Below are 19,899 nucleotides of genomic sequence, written 5' to 3' on the forward strand. Positions count from 1 at the left end.
ATCCGGAGATCTCCAAGCTTTCGCCAGCGTCTGTTTGGCTGCTGTAAAAAGCTGAACCAACAAATTAAATTGAGAGTGTGTTAAAAATTCCGGCTTCAGATTGAGAAGAGCCATTGCAGGATCAAGAGGGATTTCCTTTTTAAATAATTTAGACGCCATATTAAATATTTCTTTCCAAAAGGTTCAAGCTTCAGGGCATACCCATCAGATATGAAAGTATGTGCCCAAATCCGAACAACCACGGAAACATTGTGTGGAAAAATTCTGCTCATATTTGGCTATTCTGACTGGTACAAGGTACCATCTAGTTAATACTTTATAGTTTGCCTCTACCACCAAGACATTGGGGGAGGATGCGTTCGTTACTGACCAGATTCAATTCCAATCTGTATTTTCTAATGTTCGTTCCAGGTCCATCTCCCATTTTTGTACATAAGAAGGTTTTTCTGAGTTGGGTTGGACTAGTATCTGAGAATATAATAGTGATGAATTTAGAAAAAACACATCAAATGCTCATAAAACTGGCTTTATTTAGCTCACGTGCGCTTGCAGAAATGCACTCCCGTCCATTCAACATTAGTTCCTATAGGTCAGGCTCTATGGAGTTTCCACCGGTGCATTTTTGGAAAGGTGCAGGGACTTTTTTACACGCAGCAAGGTGCGTTTTTGGCTCCATAGATTTCAATATAATTGCTTCAAAAACACATAAAAATCGCATGTACATGCATTTTTGGTGTATTTCCTGCATGACAACAGGCACCTACTCCTAGCAACATTAACATATTCCAAAACCACAAAACATATAAAAGACAAATCAAAAACATGCATGAAAAAATGCAAAATGCATCAGAAAACAGGCTTAAATTCGCATCAAGCACACGCGCATAGATCTGAACCAAGCCTTTGTCTGGTTTCACATGGGCGGTCCGATCAGGTTTGTCTGTCAGTTTTTCAGGCGACCTGATTGGACTAGCCATTGTTCTCTATAGAGCAGCAATGTCAGCGGACATGTGTCCACTGACACCCACCGGCATTCGATCCTGTCCGCCAATAACAGACATGTATCCATCCGGCAGATCAGAACAGATGACAGTCAGATGGAAACGGACAGTATCTGTTTACTGTGGGAGACCAGATATACTGAATGCAGGGCTTAGTAGAACTTTAATAAGCATGATTACAGAGATTTCCCCTGCAGTACTTTTTTTCTGCAGATAGATGTCCTCAGTCTAATGGTCAGCATCAACCTGATTCCTGTGGACCCACCCCCATTCTTTGATTGGACATTGAAAGAAGATGGTAATGAGCTCATCTCGCTTTCACTTTGCTCTCTCCTCCTATCAGCATGAACTGATTGGCTCCTTGTGCTGCTTCTGCTTCTCACAATATAACCATGCTATACAGAGACTGCAAGAGGCTAATACCATGTCAACATAAAGAATATACACTGTTTTTTACTTAAAAATACATTAAAAGATATATTAATGATTACACAGGTACATAAATGTGTGTCTATATCTGCCTAGAGTTAAGTGTTAATGCAATATATCTCATAAATTTCAACTGACACTTAAAAAACCTGTTTTCGTTTTTTTTTTTTCAGTGCTGCAGAAGTCCTGCAACTTTTTTGCAGCCACTTTCTAAAAATACAGGAGCACAATTGGAACACTAGAACAAGAAATACCCAAGCAAAGATTTGCATAGCAGGATCAATGTACATTTTAAAAATAAAATAAAAAATAAATTGACAATAATATTTATTTGAGATTTTAGTTATTCCATTTGAATCTACTTCAACTGTGAACTCCTAGAAGCCACTGTATTTTAATGCCCAGGACTTTCATGTCCCATCTACTACACAACCTATTTCTCAGATGACCCTTATTGCTGAATCTTATGTCTTGGCTTTAAACGCTTTTAATGACTTAGGTTTTCTAAACTGCATATTAATGAAATTGCGAGTTTATGATACTTCAATTTATTGTTAGTGACCAGAAAATAGCTCCTACCTCATAGTAGTTGTGGCTCCAGACTAGACCTGTGTGCAGAGGTGCTGACTGCCTGTTTCTGCCTGAGCAGACCTATTGGCAAGCTTTATGTGCTATCATTACCCATACAATAGATGATTATTGCATAGGATGCCTCCTACAGTTTAACATTACATACTGTATGTTTAAAACCTAAGAAAAGATGCAAAGCCACATATCCTTTCAAACAATCAATAAATAAAGTGTTATACTTAAAGTGGACCTGTGTCCAGTAGTACAGTGAACTTATGCCTAAACAGTGTTTATCTGAACATTCAAAATAGGAAAAGCCAGCAACTCCATGTCCATATCCAAATGTAAATGTTTATTGGTACATGTAAAAAGATACAAGGGCTGACGCGTTTCGGCACACTGTCTTGGTCACAGCACAAAGATAAAAATGACAAACATGCTATATATAGTAAATAAGAAGGGACCAGCCCCACCCAATGAGCAATAATCCAATCATACTAATGAATCTGTCTGACTGCCCAGCTGATAGGAATGGGAAGAGGAAGAGAGATCATATACCACTAATGAGAAACATCAAAAAAGTAAAAATAAAATAAACCATAAGGAAATCTATTTAAATGTGCAAAATAGGTCCTTGTAGCAGGTTACAATCCACTATTTTATATCCTAGTGATAATGATATTTGGAAATATATGTCATTATTTTTCCTCTTCTTTGTTCCCTCTTTTTCTCTCTTCTCCTCTTTCTCGCTCTTTTCTTGTGGTTTATTTTATTTTTATTTTTACTTTTTTGAGGTTTCTCATTAGTGGTATTATGATCTCTCTTTTTCTTCCCATTCCCGTCAGCTGGGCAGTCTGACAGATTCCTTAGCATGATTGGATTATTGCTCAAGGGGTGGGTGGGGCTGGTCCCTTCTTAGTTACTATATATAGTATATTTGTCATTTTCATCTTTGTGCTGTGACCAAGGCGCGTCAGCCCTTGTATCTTTTTACATGTACCAATAAATGTTTACATTTGGATGTTCAAGTTGCTGGCTTTTTCTATTTTTACTGTTGCCTAAGTGTTGTCCGGAGGACACAAAAGCCTGAGCACCCTATCATGGACTTTACTTCTATACTCAGGAGACTCCCTTGGTGAGAGAGCTGCCTTCCTTTTCATTTATCAAGTTTATCTGAACATATGTTGCTTTTGCTATATATCATTGCTGTAAAGTTCCATATTTTCTTATATAAATGTGAATATGTAGCTACTGTCGTCCAGATATAGCGCATACAGCCTTAAACTATGACCAGAAACTTACTGCCAGAGGTCATGCTGAAACTTCTGAGCTGCACTGGCATTGTAGAATTCTGTCACCATTAATGGCAGATCTTTAAAGTCAATTATTGAATGGTCACATGTTGTTTAGTGTAATTGCTCTAGTCATGGTATCGTATATACACTGGATGAGGGAGGAAAATCACAGCCTTCTTTTGTAAGGAAAGATATGTCCGTTAGTAACTATAGACTGCATCAAAGCTTTTACTCTCTATGTCGATGGAATGCTTGGCAAAGTTCTTTACAAAAACAGAATGTCACTGAATCCAATTTCCAATGTTTCCTAGTTTCTTTAGAAAGGTCTTCATCACATAGGGATAGAGGTTGTTAAAGGTACAGATCGTGTCTTTCAAAATGTCATGATCTGAAAATATAAAACACTCAATGAGTATTTATTGCATTTGATTCCAGCAAATATTTTAGCTGTAGTATATAGACCAAAGAACAAAGATGTAATATCAATATAACAAAACTATTTTCCAGTTTTCAGTATTTGTTTCCTTTATTTTCACCTGGTGATCCTGCCAGTAACACTTGCTGTCCTGGATCACAATGCACACTGTACTGTGGAGAAGCAGTGGTGGCACCCCTTGCTGCCCACTCCTGATTTGTACTATAGAACACTTCCCCTTCTCGTCATCTTATAAACAATGATGGGAGGTGTTCTTTGGTCCACATAGAAAGCAGGGAACAATACTAACAGATAACAGTCAGCAGAGGCAAAGCTGCATATACATAGATCGAAAATTCACCAGTTCAGCAAGGACCGGACGAATTTCGATCCATGTATGGGCTGGCTGATTGTACCTAAGTCCCACTTGGGTACAACCAGCATGTCGGATTTTTTTCCCATACGGTTACTGCCAGCGGCTATAACCATTGTATTCTGACGACCGGGAATGCTCCCCCCCCCACCGCTGGCAGAATACAATAGCGTAGCGGGAGGCATTCCCCCCAACACTGACTGTGTTGTTGGGGAAATCAAGCAATTTTCTTTCCTTCGACCTGTGGTAAACATAAATTGTGTCTTCTTGCAGAGGAAAAGCAAGTCACACTCGTTCTTCTGTTGGCACTAGGCACAACAAACTGTAATAAGGTATGGGAAGGGCAGAGGCTTATCACATGTTATGCCCCGTACACACGATCGGAATTCCAGACAGCAAAAGATTGAGAGCAGGTTCTCAATTTTTCGAAGTAGAGAGAGAGTATCACCGCTCCAGGTGGGTCAGATCAAAGTAAAAGGCATCTCCTTCAGTCTAGAAGTCCAGGTGCTGGCAATGCTGTAGCAGTTAGACATCAAAGAAATCCTGGACAGCCACACTCCAAAAATATTTGCCTTTATTCAATAATGTGTCATCCAAAATACAGGTCACAGCAAAGTGGAACTTTTGGATGACACTTTATTGAATAAAGGCAAATATTTTTGGAGTGCGGCTGTCCAGGATTTCTTTGATGTCTAACGTCTCAATTTTTCGGTCGGAAAAAAGTTCCTAGCCGAAGATGCTATCACCTGTACAAATTCCGACGCGCAAAATTCCTACGCATGCTCGGAAACAATTTGACGCATGCTTGGAAGCATTGAACTTCATTTTCTCAGCTTGTCGTAGTGTTGTACGTCACCGCGTTCTTGACGGTCGAAAGTTTAGAGAACTTTTGTGTGACCGTGTGTATGCAAGCCAAGCTTGAGCGGAATTCCGTCGGAAAAACCATCCAAGTTTTTTCTGACGGAAAATCCTCTTGTGTGTACAGAGCATAAGACGCCTGCTTTTTTATGAATTGTTGGATAGCATGTACTATCCACCTGGGAGTTTATCTCCAGCATGGAAGCCAAGAGACAGAAATAATGTTGCTGTAGAACAGAAAAAACAAAACTGATGACAAAGCAGCAGTGTTGGGGCTCATAAACAAGATACTGTACAGTACAAAGCAGAAGAGATTGGAAAGTGTGTAGTAATGAATGCAGCAGATGGCATTGTGCAGACTGACTGGGGTGGAAAGGTATAGACATGATCATGGTGTAATCTAGATGGCAGGGTGATGACACACTATTTTCTTCTGTACTCCAAGATTTGTAGCCAAGGTGCCTAAATGGGTAGAGTGTAACAGTAGTTCAGGAGTGGCCTGATTGCTACACTGAAATTTGCAAAGCCTATAATTCCCACTCCCAATCAGAGGCATAACTAGAACCTTCAGGGCCCTGATGCAAAAAACCATGATGGGCCCCCCTGTCCCCCCCTTCCATCCAAGCCCCAGGCTTCCAATTTTGGGAGGGTGTCTATGGACATCCTCCCAGAACCCTGCTTCCCGCGTGTCCCCTGTGACGTGCATCCAACGCAATCACAGCGGCCCTTTACCATGTGATCAGCTGATCACATGTAAACAGACTTGCCAGTTATCCGCAGCCCTTCCCTCTCACCCTGTGTCTGTGTGAGGAATGGACTGCCATTAACCGTCAAGAATGTCAGTAAATTGTTTACACTGATAATCAGTGCCCCATCAACAGTGCCACCTATCAGTGCTCATCAATGCCACCTATTAGTGCCCATTAATGCTGCCTATCAGTGCTCATTAATGCCGCTTATCAGTGCTGCCTATCATTGCCCATCAATTCCGCCTACAAGTGTTACCTATAAGTGCTCATCAATGCCGCCTATTAGTGCCCATCAATTCTGCCTATTAGCACCACCTATCAGTGCTCATCAATGCTACCTAACAGCGTCCATCAGTGTCACCTAGCAGTGCTCTTCAATGCTGCCTATCAGTGCTCATCAATGCTGCCTATCAGTGCTCATCAATGCTGCCTATCAGTGCTCATCAGTGCTACCTATCAGCGCTCATCAGTGCTACCTATCAGTGCTCATTAATGCCACCTATCAGTATCTATCAGTGCTCATCAATACTGCCTATCAGTGCTCATCAATGCTGACTATCAGTGCCACCTATCAGTGCTCATCAATGATGCCTATCAGTACTCATTAATGCCACCTATCAGTATCTATCAGTGCTGCCTATCAGTGCTCATCAATACTGCCTATCAGTGCTCATCAATGCTGCCTATCAGTGCTCACCAATGCTGCCTATGAGTTCTGCCTATAAGTGCTCATCAATGCCACCTATCAGAGCTCATCAATGCTGCCTGAGTTCTGCCTATCAGTGTTCATCAGGGCCCATCAGTGCAGCCTATGAGTTCTGCCTATCAGTGCTCATCAATGCCCCCTATCAGTGTCTTCTATCAGTGCCCATCAATGCCACCTATCAGTGCTCATTAGTACACCCAATCAGTGCTCATCAATGCAGCCTATCTTTTCTCATTAGTGCCTTCTATCAGTGCCCATCAATGCCTCCTATCAGTGTCTTCTATCACTGCCCATCGTTGGCTCCTGTCAGTGCTCATCAATGCCTCCTATCAGTGCCCATCAGTGCCTCCTATCAGAGTTCATCAGTGCCTCCTATCAATGCCCATCAATGCCTCCTATCAGTGCCTATCAATGCCTCCCATCAGTGACCATCAGTGCCTCCTATCAGAGCTCATCAATGCCTCCTATTGGTACTCATTAGTGCCATCTGCCTTCTCAGCACGGCTGAGCTGACAGCGTCTATCTCATGGAACAGCACAGAGCCGGCATTGACAGTTTTATCTCCCCTTTCATCCTCTCTTGCACGGCAATCTGCTCCCCCCCTCACCTCTCCTGTGTGTGCTCCAAGGGCAGTCAAGTGTGAAGCTAACAAGCTCACATTTCCCATGGAGCACAAATAGGAGAGGGGAGGAGAGAGGATGGAGGGGGAGATAGAACTGTCAATGCTGGCTCTGTGCTGTTCCATGAGATAGACGCTATCAGCTCAGAGCCGTGGGAGTAGCAACACCGCTAGGGCCCCTGACAGTGGCGGAATGCCAGGGCCCCGTTGCAAGTGCGATTGTTGCGACCCTGGTAATTCCGCCACTGCTCCCAATCAAATCCTTTAAAAAAACATTGTATAGACACCAGACCCAGAGAATACAGGGGGTGCTAATAGAAAATGTAGTGTGGACAGTGGAGATTTGGGGAATGAGTTGTCAGAGAGCATAGTGTGGATGTGCAGGATTGGGAATTGGCAGTATAGTGTGGACAGTGTAGGTGGGTTTACTAAAGGCAAATAGACTGTGCACTTTAGAGTTTAGTAAATGAAGGGAAGCTCTGCTGACTTCCATCTTTCAATCATGTGCGAGCAAAAATGTTTTCTTAATTTTGCTTGCATGTGATTGGTTATTATTTGCAATGTGAATCTTCGTCTTATTTACTAAGCTCTGGAGCAACACTTCCAAAGTGAACAGTCTATTAACCTTTAGTAAATCCACCCTCTGGGTCAAGCTGTTACCACAAAGGACTATAATGATATGAATGATGCACTGTGTGTACATTTTACATGCATTTAAAAACTGCACTTCTCCAAACAAAAATAAAGATATGCCTTCCTACTCGAAAAGTATATAAAAACAAAGTTGCCAACATTTCAAAAAAGTTCCCAAGGACACCTCTTTTTGCTGTGTGTCCAGCAAGCCATTGTAGGAGGAGAATGTACTTTATTTAGGGGTGGGACATTCATTTAATATGGGCATGATTCTACAAACAGTATATTGTTAGCTTACATAGGCGTGCGCGGGAGGTGTGCCAGGTGAGCCTGGGCGGTGCCTATTCCCCCTACTGCCTGGGCTTCCCCCCCGTGTTGCACCTCTCCCTCCCCACCTGCAGTGCTGCTGGCTTCCCTCCTCTCCCCGGCTGCTGCGGGGATGTTTCAGGATGGAGAGCATGGGAAGGGGCTAGTCAATATGTCATTTACCAGCCTTCCTTTTCTAAATGAACACAGTGAACACACTCACTCACTGCGTTCATTCAACGCTGAAGCATAATAAACTGTGTTTACTATGTTTCAATGTGTGAATGAACAGGAAGCACAGCACAGAGCACTTCCCATTTATTCACTGTCCAGTGCAGCTGAGGCTGCAGAGAAAAGCATGTGTGTTTGAGCTTTGGGGTGCACACCCTAATGCAATAGGTATGCAATACCTATGTTAGCTTACAAATGTATGTATATATATATATATATATATATATATATATATATATATATATATATATATAGTGCCTACAATTTTTGCAGTGCTTTGCATACTGTATGTAACAATCTATTTTTAAAATACTGTACAGTATATACAGGACGATTTATCATAATAAGGACACAAACACAGCCAAGAAAGTATTGTTCATTAGTAAAATCATTGATGTATTTATTTAGCCACAACAGTACAGTCTATTTACCACATACCAGTACGTCGTTGGATTGCGAGGGTGATAGCTCCATTATCACTATCATTTTTTTCATACGGCAAATCTGAAGCTGGTAAAAGAAATCGGAGTGGCTAAAGAGCCCCTGGATTACTTTTACAGGTAAAACAGGTAAAAGCCCTCTACTGGGCTCTCCCAAGCAAGGATGGGACTAATGGCATCCAGTTCCTGAGACACATTGAGAGGAATGAGTGAGATTCCATGCGCCCGGCCCCTAATCTACATGTAGGTCACCGAATGCATGGATTCCAATGGGTTTTTCTTTTAAGCAAATGATTAGAGCCTGAGCCTCTAATTGGCTTCAAAAAAGATTGGCTCAGGGCGCAGAGCACGCCAGAGCATGGAAAGCGATTTTCCGTGGGGGCACCTGATGAAGAGGAGGGGCCTGGAGAGCCACGGGGGAACCCAGAAAAAGAGGATCAGGCTGCTCTGTGCAAATGCATTGCACAGTGCAGGTATAGGCATGTTTGTTATTTAAAAAAAAAAATCGAAGGTTTACAACCACTTTAAGGCTACTTGCTACTAGGCGTTTAGTCTATCTGCCTCCAATCCCGGTGATGTACAAACCTGCAGGTATGTAGGTGGGGTCTCCTTTCTTCATTCTGTGTAACAGAGATTCGAAAAATATTCTGAAATCAATGCCTGTGGCTTGAGAAGGGCAATGGAAAAATCTGTCAGGAATCTCATACATGGAACACATTTTCTCACAGGCAAACCCCAGGTTATATAGGATGCTCTCTGCATCTGCTTGATATATTGTCAGGATTTCTGAAATGCTGAAAGAAAGAGAAAAAAGCACAACGAGATAAAGAGATCATCTTTAATCATCCTGTCTACAGTTCTGTTTTGACCCTGCTTGGCTGATAATTACTCTAAAAACCTTTCCAGGACCTCCTCATGTCAGCCTACCATGGGTCAGTTCCACCTCCTCTGACCCCTCCAGGACAACCTTTTTCCATAAAGAGCGGCTGTCTACCTCAATCAGTGTTCTTTTTTTCGTCCTCTCTCCGGACGCCTCTTAAAAAAAAAAAAAAAAAAAAAAAAGGAAGAAGAAAGGTATGGAACTTACTTTAAAATTCTCTTTTTTCTGTGCGTAGCCTGCTCAGGCATAGGCTCTCCTGAGTCAGAAGACCCCCGTGCTGGGCTATAAATCTCCCTTAGTAGTGGGTTTCCCGTGGTGCTGGGATAGGTAATGGGCAGTATAAATTACTGCTATGTTCCTTGTTACCCCTACATGGCAGTATAAAGGACTGCTTGGTGGGTACCTGAGGCTATGGTTCCATTCTCAACGAAGGTTCCGAAAGGCATGCTGTGACTTGTTGTCCTGAGCCCAGCCGTTGCAGTGTACAGGATGCATCGCGGGGGGGGCGGGCGATTCCACGTGTGACGCGAATCGCCGCTATTGAGGGGGGCAGAGCTACCGTGGGCCGCCGGGATTGGTTTCTTAGCAACTGGAAGACGCTGCACTGTGATTGGCGGTCGCCACAGGTCATAAGGGCGGTTCTTTTGAATTCTCCCCTCCCTGATCTGGTCTGCTTCCAAGGAATCAGCTGCTCCAGCCTCCCCTGCTCCTGTTCTGCTCTAGGTGAGTCCTGATGGATAGCTCTATTCAAGCTTATTGGCTTGTTGGCTGCTGAGGTCTTATGTGGTACTGTTTTGTTGCAGGTCTTCCTAAGTCTCTGCCTGCCTCTAGCACTGAAGAAACAAATGGAAATGTTTTTTATTTTTAAATATTTTTAATTGACTAAAAGAGAGCATTCTTCTATCTCTTGAAGGAGAGAAGAGCCAGACGCGGGGATAAACGCCTGCAGGAAGGGGTTAAATTGTCACACCATTCTCAGAAAAAGAAAGCGCTCAAGGCGTGACAAATCGAATCAGATGAGTGGCCTGCAGCAGGATAAACTTCTGGCAGAAAGGCACTCCAGGTCACCTTCCCCTGTAATTCACTGTGGTCGCTCGATTGCGAGCCAGGAGATGTCGCTGCACAGAAAAGCGTCCAGGAAGAGCAAATCGGGACGTAAGCATAGGCAAAGATCCTCATCTTCTTCTAGAGCCTCCTCGCCAGCAAGAGATGGACAGAAAGCCTGTTGGGCATCTGAGGCCGATGCGTTACGAGGAAAGTTGGTATGCGCTTCCTGCTTAAAGGAGGCCGTCCGGGACAATGCGGCAGATGCTCGTCAAGTAAAAATATAAATCTTATATTGCGGAGGTCAAGGAAGGAAAAAAATCTGTGTCCAAGAAATCAGCTCGTCCTGCGCCTTCATTGGCGTCAGAAGATTTAGAGCTGGGAGCATTGGGCCGCTTCAATTCAAATGAGCAGGAAGACTCAGGCTCTGGCTCAGAATCAGATCGTGAACCAGAGACTCATGCCTTTGACTTTTCCTTAATTTCTTCCTTAGTTGAGACAGTAAAGGAGGCTATGAAGTGGAAATAGGAGGCCTTGTCTGCCAGGAAGCAGCGTAGATATTATCTGGAGTTGAAGTCTATTCCTTCCTTCCCTCTGATTTTTGAAATTCAAGAATTAATAGAGGATGAATGGGCAAAGCCCAATAAGAGATTAAATGTCCACAACTGAGTCTCAAAATTATATACTTTTCGCACCAAAGATGCTGAGTTATGGGATACTGGGTGGATGCCTCGCTGTAAAGACTGGCTCATCATATAACGCTACCTCTGGATGATTCGGTTTCCTTCCGAGACCCAATGGATCGTAGGATAGATACAGACTTAAGAGAGAATGTATTCTGTGGCGGGAGCAGCCTGCAGGCCAGCTATTGCGCTCACTTCGGTGGCGGCAGTTTTTAGAGTGTAGATAGAGGAGTTAGAGGCCAGATCTTCAGTGGTGGAAGCTGGTTCTTCTCCTTTACAGTCCATTAGAACCGCTGTGGATTTTCTGGCAGAGGTAGTTGTAGACCAAGTCAGGATGACAGCTAAACTAATGGCTCATTCAGTGATGGCTTGTCGAGCATTATGGTTAAAGCATTGGTCGGCCGACAATGCTTTCAAACACAGCCTTTGCTCGGTGCCCTTCGACGGAAAACTATTGTTTGGCAAGGCATTGGAATCAGCAATTCAGCAGGTCTCTGGCAGCAAATCAGGTCTAATCCCGCAGGATAGAAGAAGGCTGTGTCAGTCCTTTCGTTCTTCCAAAAGGTCCAAAGACGGGTTCAGAGAAGCCATTGCATATCGGCCGGGTAGGCCGTTCTTCAGGCAATGGAAAGCTGCTTCATCTTTCCCGAAGGCAGGCAAGCCCAAGGCCAATCAGGCAGCGAAAACCCCAGACAAGCTGTTCTGAAGGTCTCTCCGCCTAGGCCCCTCAGGTGGGAGCAAGACTGTCTCGTTTCGGAAGAGTCTGGGCGGACGAGGTACAAGACGCCTGGATCCTAGACATCGTTCAAACAGGGTATCGATTAGCGTTCGAAACCAGACCACCTCAATCTTTTTTCGTGGGTACTCGGGTTCCAGTTTGTCCAAAGAAGAGGCAATGTTTATTGACATACATAGAGGAATTGTTGACAGCACAGGCAATTCTGCCAGTTCCGAGACACAAATGGGGCAAAGGCATGTATTCCCCTTTGTTCTTGGTAACGAAAGCCTCAGGGAGCTACAGGCCCGTGTTGGCTCTAAAGGTCCTAAATTCCTTTATGAAGGTTTCATAGTTCATGGAGTCCCTACAGACTATCATTTCAGTTGTCAAAAAAGGCGATTGGATGGCCTCGGTCATTCCTATCTACACGTGCCCATGGATGCAGCTCACCAGCGCTTTCTTCGCTTTACAATAGAAGGCTTGCATTTTCAGTTTCGATGTCTGCCATTCGGACTATGCACAGTGCCCAGAATGTTTTCAAAGGTTTTATCAGCCATCATTGCGGTCTTGAGAGTAAAAGGCATACAGATATTCCACTACCTGGATGTTGTTCTTCTGCTTGCTCTGTCGAGGCCTCTCTTATGAGAATATGTGTTGATAACCTGCAAGACACTCAGCCGCTTCGGTTGGTTGATCAACTACCAGAAGAGTCAGATGCAGCCGACACAGATTTTGGAATATCTAGGAGTCCAATTAAATACTATCCGGGGTCGTGAATTTCTTCCCCACAGAAAGATTCAGGAAATTCGAAGCAAGACGAAAGTTGTGATGTCCAAATCAGTTCTGATAGCTAGGGAATGTATGCGGTACCTGGGGCTACTCTCCTCCACGATCCTGGTAGTACCCTGGGCCAGATGGCGGAGAAGGAGGTTTCAATATCGTTTCCTCCACCAGTGGGATTGCCACTCATTAGTTCAGAAGATCCACTTGCCAGTTCCAATAAAACTTTCTCTGGCCTGGTGGAAAGTTCCTCAAAATCTGTCTCACAGAGTACCACTCGAAGCTCCTGAACTGGTAGTCCTAACAACAGATGCCAGCAACTGTTTGGGCCAGCATGTTCAAGGTCATTGGAAGGCAGTCCCAGCGCAAAATTCAAATCTTCTGGAATTGGAGGCCATTTGGCGTGCTCTGCTAGCGTTCCAGCCAATGTTACAAGACCAAGCAGTCAAGGTTCTCTTGAAAAACAGAACCGCAGTGGCTTACATGACCAGACAAGGAGGCACCAGGAATCTGCCACTTCTCAGGTTGGCTTGCCAGATCTTCCTGTGGGCAGAGAATGTGTTAGCAGATCGCCTGAGTCACGAATTCATAGATCAAAACGAATGGGGCCACAATCCCAAGTATCTACAAAGGATATTCAGAGTCTGGGGAACACCAGTCATAGATCTGATGGCAATAGAGAGGAATTTCCAGCTCCCCCACTACTTCTCCTGATTTTGGCATCCGCAAGCCCTGGGCCAAGATGCTCTCTCCAAACCATGGAACTTTCCTCTTGTCTATGTATTTCCTCTGCTCCCATTTATTCTCAAAGTCTTGTTGAAAATCCGTCAGGAGAAGGTAGCGGCAATAGCGGTGCTACCCTTCTGGCCCAGGAGGCCATGGTTTTCGTTGGCATGGAGGATGAAACTGTGCCACCCAATTCCACTACCTCTTTGTCAAGATTTTCTACAGCAGGACGGGCTCTATCATCCACACCCAGAGAAACTGAAATTAATGGCGTGGAGATTGAAAGGAGATCTTTAAAACATTTGGATCTGTCGGATCGAGTAATGAGTACCTTGTTGCAGGCTTGCAAGAAAACGACTAATGCTACTTATCACAGGATTTGGAAGGCTTTTGTACAGTTCTCCACGGAGAGGAATTGGGATTTGATCTCTCGTTCAATTTCTCATATATTAGAGTTCCTCCAGGGTGGTCTGGATTAAGGCTTGGCCTACAATTCTTTGAAGGTCCAGGTTTCTGCCCTCTTGACTATGTCTAACAGAAAGTGGGCTTTGGATTCTCTGATGATGCGTTTTTTGAAGGCAGCAATCAAGATTCGACCACCAGTGAAATCTTTTTTCCCTAAATGGGACTTACCTTTGGTATTGAGAGCCTTTTTAGCCCCTCCATTTGATCCAGTTTCGTCATGTTCTCTGTTTCATCTGACGTCGAGGACTATTTTCCTTGCTTCGGCAAGGAAGGTGTCCAAGTTGTGTGCTTTCTCAGCCAAAGAGCCATACTGCCTAATTTTTCAAGACAGAGTGGTACTCAGGCCTGTGCCAAGTTTTCTTCCGAAGGTGGCAACTTCTTTTCATATGAATTGGGAGTCAATTCTTCCAGCATTTCTGGAAGGAAGATCAGAAAATGAATGGTCAAGATTGGATCTGGTTCATTCTTTATCAGTCTACCTGGATTGAACTAAAGAGTTCCGAAAAGCAAGATCAACTTTTTGTCTTTCCCAGTGGTCCAAAAAAGGGCATGGCAGTTCCTCCAAGAGGTGTTTTGTTTTGGATTGTCAAGACTATCCAGATGGCATACAAAGTCCAGGGTTTTCCACCACCCTCGGAGGCCAAAGCGCATTTTACTAGAGGCATGGCAGCTTCCTGGGCGGCATATGCTAAGGTTTTGGCAGAGGTAGTTTGCAGAGCAGCAAGCTGGAGCGCTCTGAATACTTTTATCCGACACTATAGGGTGAATGTGGCTCTTCTGTTGGCGGAGGCTTTCGGATCTACTGTTATTACGGCGGCTGACACCCATTAAAGCATTAAGTTTCAATCTGGTTGTTTGTGGCTACTTGAATCTCTTGCCCTCCCTTTTTTATAGATTTGCTTGCTACGTCCCATGGTAGGCTGACATGAGGAGGTCCAGGAATAAGGAAAATAGTTTTATTACTTACCGTAATTTTACTTTCCTGGATCCTTCTCATATCAACCAGGGACTCCCACCCTAAATCTGTTGCGAGGTGGGTATTTTTGAACACTGAGGCTGACAGCCGCCTTTTATGGGGTAGGAAAGAGGTTGTCCTAGAGGGGTCAGAGGGGGCAGAACTGACCCATGGTAGGCTGACATGAAGAGGATCCAGAAAATTACGGTAATTAACAACTCTGGCTATGTGTATAGAGTATCTTATATTCATGTTATAACTTAACAAGTGTAAACCATCATGTAACCAACATAATAATGATAAAGTAGATTTTCAGTGAAGTTATAGCCTCCAAAAAAATTGTGACATGTCTATTTAGTAATCTGGAAGACAACAAACTCTTCTGTATAGATAAAATAAAAGACTTCTTACAAAATTCTTTTTTCATGAGAATTGACTGACGTACACTATATTACCAAATGTGTTCAGACGCATGCCTTTACACACACATGAACTTTAATGGTATCCCAGTCTTAGTGCATAGGGTTCAACATTGAGTTGCCCCCCCTTTGCAGCTATAACAGCTTCAACTCTTTTGGGAAGGCTGTCCACAAGGTTTAGGAGCGTGTCTATGGGAATGTGTGACCATTCTTCTAGAAGCGCATTTGTGAAGTCAGGCACTGATATGGACGAGAAGACCTGGCTCGCATTCTCTGGTCTCATTCATCCCAAAGGGGTTCTTTGGGGTTGAGGTCAGGACTCTGTGCAGGTCAGTCAAGATCCTCCACCCCAAACTCGGTCATTCATGTCTTTATGGACCTTGCTTTGTGCACTGGTCCAAAGGGGGGATTATGGTGTGGGGTTGTTTTTCAGGGGTTGGGCTTATCCCCTTAGTTCAAGTGAAGGGAACTCTTAAGGTGTCAGCATGCCAGGACATTTTGGACAATTTCATGCTCCCAACTTTGTGAGAACAGTTTGGGTATGGCCCCTTCCTCTTCCAACATGACTGCACACCAGTGCACAAAGTGCGGTCCATAAAGACATGGAAGAGAGTTTGGGGTGGAGGAACTTGACTGGCCTGCACTGAGTCTGGACCTCAACCCGATAGAACACCTTTGGGGTGAATTAGAGCAGAGATTGCGAGCCAGGCCTTCTTGTCCACATCAGTGCCTGACCTCACAAATGCACTTCTGGAAGAATGGCCAAACATTCTCATGGACACACTCCTAAACCTTGTGGACAGTCTTCCCAGAAGAGTTGAAGCTATTATAGCTGCAAAGGGTGGGCCAACTCAATATTGAACCCTACGGACTAAGACTGGGATGCCATTAAAGTTCATCTGTGTGTAAAGGCAGGTGTCCCAATACTTTTGGTAATATAGTGTATGTCTAGCTGTAGCTAGCACATATACCTAGCTCAATATAAAGCATACTGGCCAGCTGGGAAAAGTATTTAGAGATATACATTTTATTGGGTATGTGACCAGCCCTACAGTCACCCCTGGCAGAGGTCTGTTGTATCTTGTTTCCCAAATTATAGATCAACCTTGGCGTGTCTCACATAATTATAAAATACAAGAATGAATACTGATGAGGCTAAATAGAAGACGTTTTGGTGGATGAGCCATCTATTCATGACCAACCACCATCTAATATTTCTTTTTTTGCCATCTGCATTCCATTCAGAATTTTTCCTTTCACTTTCTTTCACTATGCTCCAAGTGAGTGAATTCATGGTTGTCACCAGGGTCACCTGAACTAATGTCCCCATTGAAAGATTTTCCCTCTAATATTGCTCTGGTGACAACCCATAATTTGGGGTCTTTTTTACTTTCATGCTGATAATGGTAAAGGGTAAACTGGGCAAATAGAGAGGGTGAATCTCCCTAACAGAGGCACAGACAGCAATAAAAACTGACACGTTTTATTTCCTCTCCGCCCTATCTCATAGGCTCACTATGGGGCATCCATTGCTGGTTGTCCCTCCTCTACACTGAAGCTGCTGTTGGCTTAAAATAGGTAAGTATAGGCATCTTTTCATTTACAGGGTAGATAAAAATCGTCTTAGAATGGGAGTGGGAGTAGATTTAGACTTAGTAAGTGTATGACTGGAATTCCACTTTAAAGGGGTTGTAAAGGTAAACATTTTTTCACCTTAATGCATTCTATGCATTAAGGTGAAAAAACTACTAACAATACCGCCGTCCCCAGCCCCCCCGTTTTACTTACCTGACCCCTCGAAATTCGGCTGCTCGTTCACATCCTCAATTCCGCTGCTCAGCCTGGCCGCTGATTGGCTACAGTGGATGGACTGGAAGCAGCGCAGCCATTGGCTCGCGCTGCTGTCAATCACATCCAATGACGCGGCGCGCTGGGGGGCGGGGCCGAGTGATACAGCGAGTGGCTATAGCCGCCGGCTGTATCACGGGAGCACGCCCGTAATAACTAACCACCATGCGAGGGAGCTCGCATTAAGGTGGTTAATTATTGCGGGGAGGAGCTGAGACAGCCGCCGAGGGACCCCAGAAGAGCAGGTTCAGGGCCACTCTGTGCAGAACGAGCTGCACAGTGAAGGTAAGTATAACATGTTTGTTATTTTTTAAAAATAAAAAAAATACCTTTACAACCCCTTTAAGTTTAATTTCCCCAACAGGAACTCATACACCAATAAAAAACACCTATCAGTAAAGTGCAGAGGGGTTATACTTCAGTGTGCCCACTACTTCTCTCAATGCCACCAGGGACAGGAGTTATGGAAAAAACATTATATAATTCAGGCTCAGCTATTTTAAAGAATGAGATAAGCATATTCTTTGTGATGACAATGATATACAAATTAAATACAAAATAAATGTTTGATGAAGGATTATGATCTTAAGAGATAAAAGGAGGAATGTAGATCTGGCAGGCAATACCTGGAACTGGTTTTGGTGGTGCTGGTTGATGTCATACTGTCACCCATGTACATTGTCTTAAGTCGAGGATGATCTGACAACAACCTGCAGGTATGAATAAAACAAATAATCTATACTGTTAAATACATGCTTAAAAAGGATTAATAAAAGAGAAACTATTGGAAAAAATAGATAGATAGATAGATAGATAGATAGATAGATAGATAGATAGATAGATAGATAGATAGATAGATAGATAGATAGATAGATAGATAGATAGATAGATAGATAGATTGATTTCGTTAGAAGCTACTTACAGCTGTTAAATAATGGCTGAATGTATGTATGACAGCTTGATTGATAAGCTTCATATTGGTATTTGAAAGATATTAATATAATGAACATGCTATGTATATGAAAATATCAAAATTGCACTAAGGAGTGTTTTCTATCTTATACTGAGGTTGCTTGAATTTCCAAAATTTCCATAAATTATAAATAAAACTGTATAGTGTAAGTTGAATAAAAGAGTAGAGAACATTTGATTTATGAAGTATTTCATTTTACCTTATCTTGTTCCTATGGTGATTAGATAAGTATGTTGCTAAAAGGAGAAACAAAGACCAATTCAAGGAAAATTCTAAGGTACTAATAATGTCAAATGTGGCTCTTACCCTGTAGACAGCCAGCTATAGTGCACATAAAGTCAGATAACATTGTAAGAGTTAGGCATACCTAAGGTAGAAATTACAAAAATGTTTTTTTTAGCTATAGATAACCCTGTGGACTGCACCCTTTCTTAACCACTTTCCTACAGGGTACTTTCACCCCCTTCCTGCCCAGCCTAATTTTCAGCTTTCAGTGCTGTCGCACTTTGAATGACAACTGCGCAGTAATGCCACGCTGTACCCAAACTATATTTTTTTTACTTTTTTTTAGACAGATAGAGCTTTCTTTTGGTGGTATTTAATCACCACTGAGGTTTTTATTTTTTGCTAAACAAACAAAAAACATTTTTCTTTGTTTCTGTCATAAAATTCTGTAAAAAAGTACTTTTTCTCCTTCGCTGATGTGCGGTGATGAGGCTGCACTGATGGGCACTGATATGCTGTAATCATGGGCACTGATAGGGTGCCCTGATTGGCACTAATAGGGTGCACTGATGGGCACTGATATGCTGCACTGATGGGCACTGATAGGGTTCCCCGATTGGCACTAATAGTTTGCACCGGTGAGGCTGTACTGATGAGGCAGCACTGATGGGCACTGATATGCTGCACTGATGGGAACTGATAGGGTGCACTGATGGGCACTGGTAAGGTGCACTGATGGGCACTGATGAGGCTGCACTGATATGTGGCACTGATGGGCACTGATATGCGGCACCGATGGGCACTTATAGGCAGCAATGATAGGCAGCACTGAGCATGGGTAGACATCATATGATGGCTATAGCGCGGTCGTGAACAGGTTAAAGAGAACAGCATCCACTTTTATAATTATTTAAGGATAGTATACAGATAGTATACAGATGTTATGATTATCTACCTGCTATCTATGGGGTCAGGCAACAGCTTATAATGGTATCAAACTCAAAATATTTTTTTTAATATATTGCAGCTTACCAATCATTAGATGTGGTGGCTGCATTAGTTTTCTCTTTTTTACCACTTATACCCCCTTCCTAACCAGGTCAATTTTCAGCTTTCAGTTCTCTCACATCTTTTGACAATTACTCATCTATGTAACACTGTGTCCATATGAAATTGTTGTCCTTTTTTTCCACACAAATAGAGATTTCTTTTGGTGGTATTTTATCGCCACTGTGTTTTTTATTTGTTGTGCTATAGATGAATAAAGACCAAAATTTTTTTTTTAAAAATGCTTTTTTCTTCATTTCTGTTAAAAATTTTTGCAAATTAGTAATTTTTCTTCATGAATTTTAGGCAAAATTTATACTGCTACATATCTTTGGTAAAATCAAAACAAAATCAGTATATATTATTTGGTCTGTGTGAAAGTTATAGAGTCTACAAGCTATGGTGCCAATCATTAAAAATTAATCACACCTGATGTACTGACGGCCTATCTCATTTCTTGAGACACTGTGCTGGTTCACACTGGGGGCTGCTTCAAAGTCACCTGAATGTG

The 19,899-nt window shown here is 43.0% G+C and overlaps 1 protein-coding gene across 1 annotated transcript in view; it reads right to left on the minus strand.

Annotated features, from left to right (window-relative positions):
• Positions 1–510: 510 nt before the first annotated feature.
• The window catches only part of TESPA1 (thymocyte expressed, positive selection associated 1), a 49,344-nt gene continuing 29,955 nt past the window's right edge, over positions 511–19,899 (minus strand). The window contains exons 6-9 of the mRNA XM_073613646.1: positions 18,316–18,352; positions 17,770–17,853; positions 9,211–9,419; positions 511–3,683 (exon numbers count right to left, since the gene is read on the minus strand). Coding sequence (XP_073469747.1) covers positions 3,577–3,683; positions 9,211–9,419; positions 17,770–17,853; positions 18,316–18,352 — 437 coding nt within the window. The 3' untranslated portion in view covers positions 511–3,576. The remainder of the gene's footprint in view (positions 3,684–9,210; positions 9,420–17,769; positions 17,854–18,315; positions 18,353–19,899) is intronic.

Source organism: Aquarana catesbeiana, linkage group LG02 (assembly GCF_042186555.1).
Source record: "Aquarana catesbeiana isolate 2022-GZ linkage group LG02, ASM4218655v1, whole genome shotgun sequence".
NCBI lineage: Eukaryota > Metazoa > Chordata > Amphibia > Anura > Ranidae > Aquarana > Aquarana catesbeiana.